The following is a 7,500-nucleotide window of genomic DNA, read 5'->3' as shown; positions in this document are numbered from 1 at the left end:
TGTAACTTGCCAGGGCTTGTTCCTCGATGTTTTGCATAACGATTTTGGCAACAACAACGGAAACCGGTGAACCCATAGCCGTTCCGTGTAACTTTTTGTAGTGTTTACCGTTGTACTGAAAGTAGGTAGACGCAAGGCAGAGGTTCAGCAAGTCCATAAGGTCGTTGGTAAGTACTGGCAGTTGTAAGTGGAGTTGTTGATGGCGGGTTTCAGTGCAGTCGAGAGCCAGTTGAAGTGGAATACTAGTAAACACTGATTTCACATCAAAAGACACCAGTTTGTGGTCGTCAGGTACTTGTACTGTCTTGATGGCGTCAATACAGTTTTCGGTGGATTGTAGTTTGTGTCGGGATTCGTCAGTCAGTGGTTTCAGTATCGCAGTGAGGTATTTCGACAGTTCGTAAGTCGGTGAACTACAGAACGAAACTATGGGACGCATAGGTACGTTAGGTTTGTGCAGTTTACGTAAGCCGTAGAGTTTGGCCGGTAGCAGCACTGGGCATCTCAGCCTGTTATAACGCCGGACTTTTAACTTTGTATTCACATTTAGAAAACAACGTTTTCGATAAGAACTTTGTTTCCCTTGAATTTAAATGAATGACAGAATTGAACAGGAAGAAACGCGACGAGATAGTACAGAATTAATCGGGTGCCTCAAGTAAATGGAAATTTTCACCGGCCTTGGTTGATCCGTACTGGGAAAAACTGGTCATCCAGTCTTTTAAACGACCTGTGAACCCTGTCACTTTTTTCTATTACAAGTTCCAAATTTTGCCAGAAGAACACACTGCCGCACTAGCACAGCCAGGTCGAGAATAATAATAATACGTTTATGAAGCACATCATGATCATCAACGTAAACACTTCAGGCTAAAGGGTGGCCAGACACCCGGGCCAGACACGAGGGGCCTTGTTGCAGGGCTGTTTCAGTGACAAAAAAACTTGTGTAGTGCACACTGAGGCGACGTGTAGAAGGGACGTGTAGCGGAAACATGTAGCAGGGACAAATCACAACGTGTGCACACACATGAAAATGTTGCGGGTACGTGTCCCAAAGATATGTTGCTGCGACATGTCCCCTCGTGTGAACTAAACCACGCGTCCCATGAAGTTGGGACACGTCGCGGGGACAAAATCACTCCCAAATTGGTGTTGCACAATTATAAAAGTATCAGTCCACACGAGGGGACATGTCGCCGCAACATAACCCTAAGACATGTACTCGCAACATTTTCATGTGTGTGCAAATGTTGTGATTTTGTCCCTGCTATTATCAGTGTGTACCACACACCTTTCTGTCACTGCAACATGTCTCTTGAACATGACCCCTCGTGTCCGCCCACATTCAAATCCTTCGGTGCACGGCAACTAAACGACATGAAGGTAAGTTCTAAACAATAGAAACGTTTAATTTATTTTCTGACTCATTATCACAATGTTAGTTTTCACTCTTCTATGATCATCAAATAGCATCAAATATAAAGGTAAAAAAATATGCACAACCCTTTCACAATCTTCCATTTCAAATTATATACAACCCCTTTCAGTGTTAGAAATCTAATAATGTATATCACCGAGTCTCAAATTGTTTACTTACAAAAAACCACATGCTAATTCCTGGACAAGAAAGGGTTTAAAATTACTTGAATTCTACATTAAAGGTCATGAACAGTGTAAAATACTTTCCCAGTATATCGTTGCTGATTTCTCTGTTTACAAATCACTTACCTAAATTATAATAATATCGATTATTAAAGACTTAAACTAAAATCAATATTTTCACAATTTCATAAAAAAATATGTTTCTGTACAGAAGTGCAGTAGTTATAGACAATTATCCAAACTTAAAAAAGTTAAATTTAATTAAAAAAATGCAACCGACAAAGATAAACATTCTAATCATTATAATTTCACATTGGAACATTTTATAAAAAGATATAATATATAAGGAAGATGCAGACGGTTCACCAAAGGTTGCCTTATTTGGAAACACCTAAATTAAGATCTGTTCATCCAAACACAGGCCTTGTTTCTTTTTTTAAAATTTAAATCAAAAGAAACTTCCACAACTCAAAAGGGAAATGTTGAGAAAAAAAAAAAAGGAACAAAAGTACTCTTTAAAATACAATCAACTCTCGCCTTGAAGACAACGCACTGCTCTGAACTGTTCTACCATGTAGTAAAATCATTTTCACGATACTCTCCCCTCATGTGACCTCCCGTGATATTGCGGATGACGCGAGTTGACTGTACTTAGAAACACAACGCTGATATAATATACAAATCCTGAGCCAAAAAATTAAGGTTATGACAATTCATCGAACAGCTCTTTTTAGGATACTTAACTTGCAACAACGAGCAGTGTACACTCTCCGGCAATGGGGACCGCAAGATCTACGACACTACAGCTTTGCACGCCCATCAAGCTTTATGGAAAACATGAACAGACACGACACAAATTTTACTTTTACTAAGCTTCAACACCGCTCCTCCAAATTCAGTTTGTGCATAATTTTGCTAGTTTGAAGGAAATAAACGAACTCAAAAGTTGACTAAAAAATTGTTAATAATGAACGCTTTCGTTGAATTTGCCTTCCTAGATCTTCAGGTCACTACTTACTTTTTCTTAGCCTTCCCAAGACCAGGGTTAGAAAGGTGTTTCTGAGGAAACAAGAGAGTCTTGGTACAAAACTCCACACATTCCTTAACTTCACCCTGCCAATTCTTACTCTTGCTGTCACAGCTGCCTCACAGCCACCATTGCATTCACCCTATCCCCCAAATAACAGAAACCTCTCACCGTTTCCACCTCTTTACACAACTCCTCCACCGGTTCCACCAATCCATCAGCTTGCTTTTTGCATCTTCCACACACAAAATCTCTCCCCAACCTCCAGGTCACCCTCTTTACTTTCACACACCTTCCATGGATCCATTTCCCACATTTCACACACAACACTGAATTTGCCATTACTCACATCCCACAAATACAACACGGATCTACCTTTCTTACAGACACTTCACCTTCTGCCCCCTTCACTACCACTTTTGTCTTCCCGAGGTTCACCTTCAGCCCCTTGCTCTTGAATGCCTCCTTCCATTTCCAGAACTTCTCCCTCAGTCCCTCCATCGTCTCACTCATCAAAACCAAGTCATCTGCATACAACATCTCACTCATCAAACCATTTCTCACACTCTCAGTAACCACGTCAACCACGATCGTAAACACCAACGGCGACAACACGGATCCCTGGTGCACACCAACTTTTAACTCAAACTCCTCGGACAACTCTAGCCCAACTCTGACTCTTGTCTTTGCACCTTCATACAAACTAGTCACTGCTCTACCATTGCCTTTGGTATACCTCTCTTCCTCATTGCCCACTCCAATACCTTTCTTGGGACCCTGTCAAATGCCTTCTCCAGGTCAATGAAGCACATATGCAACTTCTTCTCCTTGTCTAAGTACTCCTCTTGTAACCTCCTAAAAATAAACACTGCATCTATCGTTTCTTTGCCTGGCATAAAACCGAATTGCATTGTCCACTTTCACCATACGCTGCAATCTCTTCTCTAGCACCTTTTCTACAATCTTCATTGCATGCTCTAGCAACTTCACCCCCCTATATGCCCCACAACTCATTGCATTCCCTTTTCCCTTGAAAATTGGTACCACAACACTCAGCGCCCACTCATCCGGCATTCCTCTTCCATCCAACACACCCTGACACAGCTCTACCATCACACCAATCCCGATCTCCCCACTCGTCGCTATCATCTCAACATTTACCTCCGAGGGTCCAGCAGCCTTTCCCGCTTTCATTTCCCCCATCACCTTCACCACTTCTTCCCGCCTAACCCTCTCAACTGGCCCTTCCACCAAGTCCGCTTCCACATTCTGATTCCACTCATTCTCTGCATTCATAATTCTTTCCATGTGCTCTTTCCAGACTTTCCCTCTATCTTTCTCACTGAAACTCAGCTTACCGTCGCTTTCTCTCATACATCTTCCTCCTTCAACATCTTTCCCATCCTTTTTCATTGACTTCACAAGCTTAAACACCTTGTTTGGATGTTCACTTTGGTCATTCTGAACGCGTCGTTGGTTACTGCAACGGGTACAGTCCCTTCTTACACTTCTCTTCCCAAGCCTCCCTCGGTCATATTTATATCGGTCATTTATTTGTTTGCGTGACAAAACACGACTGCCTCAGAAACGAGGGCCGCTCGACTGATTTACTAAGAAACTGCACGCAGTCTACATCCCATTTTGTACCAAGACTCTCATGTTTACTCAGACACACCTTTCTAACCCTGTTCTTGGGAAGGCTGAGAAAAAGTAAGTAGTGACCTGGAGATCTAGGAAGGCAAATTCAACGAAAGCGTTCCTTATTAACAATTTTTTTAGTCAACGTTTGAGCGGTGTCTGACATTTGCAGACTGCAGACAAATAGCGCTGATAAAGAGTATTTAAGTCTAAGAACCCATTTTAAAACGGGTTCTTAGACTTAAATACTTTTTATCAGCGCTATTTGAAATGGGTGTTTAGACTTAAATACTGTTTATTAGCGCTATTTGTCTGCAGTCTGCAGTCTGCAAATGTCAGACACTTTGAGTTCGTTAATTTTCTTCAAACTAGCAAAACTATGCACAAACTGAATTTGGAGGAGCGGTGTTAAAGCTTAGTAAAAGGAGAATTTGTGTCGTGTCTGTTCATGTTTTCCATAACGCTTGATGGACGTGCAAAGCTGTAGTATTGTAAATCTTGAGGTCCCTATTGCCGGAGAGTGTACACTGCTCGTTGTTGCAAGTTAAACCGACCATGCGATAGATGTCATGCCATAGATGGTTAGCATTTTGAGCCAAACTACCTGGATAGCTGAAAAATTTGATGTTAATGCCTAGTGCCAAAACAAAGAGCACCTCTGTTCATTTCTCTGTTACGAACCCCACCATAAACGTTTTCTCTACTATACATGTACAGATTTCAGTACTTAATACTAAGGATGCTGAAAAATAAATACAAATATTAAATACATGACAATTGGCAGGTAGCATCTCTAGAGACCACTTACTATAAAATATGTTCTTTTTATACAAAGGAAATACTCATTTGAAGCCCTTTTTATCACACACCACTGGTCTTGTCAACCTCTTGTTTATCCCTCAGTCTGATCATCATTTTTCACTGCTACGCAATTTTACCGACTTGAAGATCTTGTCATAAGCCGTGGTCCCCTGGTCGTTTGGAATTATCAATTGCCGGCAACGTGAAATGTCCAAACTTCTGACTTGTTTGGTTCTGCAGACAAAAACAAAATTGGAATGGCAGGTTTGTATAATTTAAGGCAATGATTCAAAGCACCCGTAGATCTACCACTTAAAGAACGTATTGGCACGAAGACAAGACAATTGTTAGCACCTATCTAAAAGTGTTACCACTTGTGATGAATTGATATTGTTCTCGAAGGTTTTTCAAGATTTTCAGACTAAAAGGGACGTTTATTGGGAAGGCATTAGGGTCAGACAATCAGTATTAATTTTCATACGCGAAAAAGTATCAGTTACAGCCTAGGCGAAGAGGGAATTCCGTATTCGAGATTCAAAGAAATCTTTTCGAGTTCTGAGTTGGCTCTAAGCACGTTGGATTGCTCCGTCTTAGGTCAGGCAGTGTGACCGCTGCTCCGAAATCCGGAAGCGATCCAGTGAGAATTAGACAGGCGATGGAAGTGCAACAACGCAGAAGACTTACAGCTTGATTACCTGGTTAGCCTCCTTGGGTATTTAAACAGGCATTGCAATGTTACGCGACACAGAGGCAGAAATTAAACCTATGCCTTTAGCTCAGTTAATTTAAGGCTTATGTACTACTACATTGTCTTGTGTGATACTCACTGTGTGCCACACTGCACATAAGAAGACCTGGGAGGGCATTAATAACCCAATAAACAGTAAGAAGCCTAAAAAAAGCATTCACCGAATCAAGTGTCCACAAACCCAAGGTCTGTCTCAAGATCCACTTGAACAAGCTAACATCTTAAATGTTCATTTTGCCACTGTTGGTCATAGAATTGCCTCTAACATGCCCACAGTAATAAGTGATTTTCAGAATATTTACCAACAATCAGCTATAATGGTTCTTTTCTTTTCGAACCAGTCTTGACAGAGGAAATAGAGTTGGAGATAATGTCCATACGGACAAACAAAGCATACGGATTGTATTCCTGCCCAACACGCTTAGTTGAGTCCACTCCCTACAAGCTACGGAGCTACGGATTTAAGGCATTTAGTGCTTCAGCTCCTAGACTATGGAACTTAAGGAAATTATACAAACATCCCTCTCAATAATGTTTAAGAGCCAGTTAAAAACTCATCTATTTTAGAAAGCTTTTGACATTTAATTCCATTTTTACAATGGTTCCGCTTTTTAATTATTATCATTTTCCGTTTTTAGCTCGTGGAGAGCTATCGGGATGGTTGGCGAATCAGGCTGTCAGGCGTAAACAATGGAAAAATTTGTAATCGATTTCTGATCGTCTCAAGTTCGGCAGGCGCATTCATGCATTCGTTAAATGGTCGTTAAGGCGGCAGGCGCATGCATGCATTCGTAAAACAGAAAAATGTTTTACACTGTATTTGTAACCACTCTATAGGCTTGATAATTCGCTATATCACCTCCCTGACGCTGTATCTTACTTACTCCGGCCACCAGCTTACCACAGGATACCTTTGATTCAATTTTCTTTTTACTATTGTAAATTATTATTGTAAATTTCATTAAATGGTTCCACTTTTTAATTATTACTATTATCATTTTCTGTTTTTCAATTTTCCTTTTACTATTGTAAAGCGCCTTTGGGCTGAAGGGAAAAGGCGCTATATAAATCTTATTTATTTATTTACTTATTTACTTAAGTGCTCGAGAAACATCATTGCTAGACCACTGGCAACTTTGATAAATTTATCGGTGCAAACAGATCACTTACCCCTAAAACCTAAATACGTAAATATTATCCCCGTTTGTAAAGACGTGGATGAAACTGAACCGTGTAATTATCGACCTATATCTTCTTTCAATTTTTAATCCGAAATCGGATATTTGAAAAGATCATGTATAATCGATTGAAGTCACATTTTAACAAACATGATATATTCTACCAGAAACAGAATGGTTTTCGGGACCAACGTTCAACATAACACGCTATTTTAGTTATTGTAAATAAGATTCACGAAAATATGATAAAGGAATGTTTTCATGCGGTGTTTTCGTCGATCATTTCGGAAATTCACTATGGTGTTTGTGGTATAATTAATAATTGGTTTCACTCTTATTTGATAGGAAGAACTCAGTCAACGCAGTTCTCACGTTTCTAAAAGGAGAAAACCCTATCTGGGGTGAGCAGTTTGTTTTTCCTTTTGAGACCATTGAGTTACGAGCAATTTAATTTAATTTTCAACGGAAATAATATTGTCTGTAAAGTACACTATTCAACGGTGAAT

General features: G+C 40.2%; 3 protein-coding genes across 3 annotated transcripts in view; all 3 read right to left on the bottom strand.

Annotated features, from left to right (window-relative positions):
* LOC138025758 (uncharacterized) overlaps positions 1-2,971 on the bottom strand; it is a 3,120-nt gene extending 149 nt beyond the window's left edge. Inside the window, exons 1-3 of the mRNA XM_068872925.1 lie at positions 2,801-2,971; positions 1,292-1,368; positions 1-413 (exon numbers count right to left, since the gene is read on the bottom strand). The exon at positions 1-413 is cut by the window's left edge and continues 149 nt beyond it. Of these exons, the coding sequence (XP_068729026.1) occupies positions 1-413; positions 1,292-1,368; positions 2,801-2,971 (661 nt within the window). The remainder of the gene's footprint in view (positions 414-1,291; positions 1,369-2,800) is intronic.
* LOC138026054 (MAPK/MAK/MRK overlapping kinase-like) overlaps positions 1,389-7,500 on the bottom strand; it is a 30,715-nt gene continuing 24,603 nt past the window's right edge. Inside the window, exon 15 of the mRNA XM_068873240.1 lies at positions 1,389-5,302. Coding sequence (XP_068729341.1) covers positions 5,222-5,302 — 81 coding nt within the window. The 3' untranslated portion in view covers positions 1,389-5,221. The remainder of the gene's footprint in view (positions 5,303-7,500) is intronic.
* On the bottom strand, positions 2,975-4,042 carry LOC138025757 (uncharacterized). The gene is made up of 2 exons (XM_068872923.1): positions 3,554-4,042; positions 2,975-3,406 (listed from the first exon to the last, which is right to left on the bottom strand). Exons 1-2 carry the CDS (start codon positions 4,040-4,042, stop codon positions 2,975-2,977), a joined length of 921 nt encoding a protein of 306 aa, XP_068729024.1.

The sequence above is a fragment of the Montipora capricornis genome, chromosome 12 (genome assembly GCF_036669925.1).
Source record: "Montipora capricornis isolate CH-2021 chromosome 12, ASM3666992v2, whole genome shotgun sequence".
In the NCBI taxonomy this organism is placed as follows: Eukaryota; Metazoa; Cnidaria; class Anthozoa; order Scleractinia; family Acroporidae; genus Montipora; species Montipora capricornis.
The sequence above is the reverse complement of the archived record's forward strand: the minus strand, read 5'-3'. Positions and strand labels throughout refer to the sequence as shown.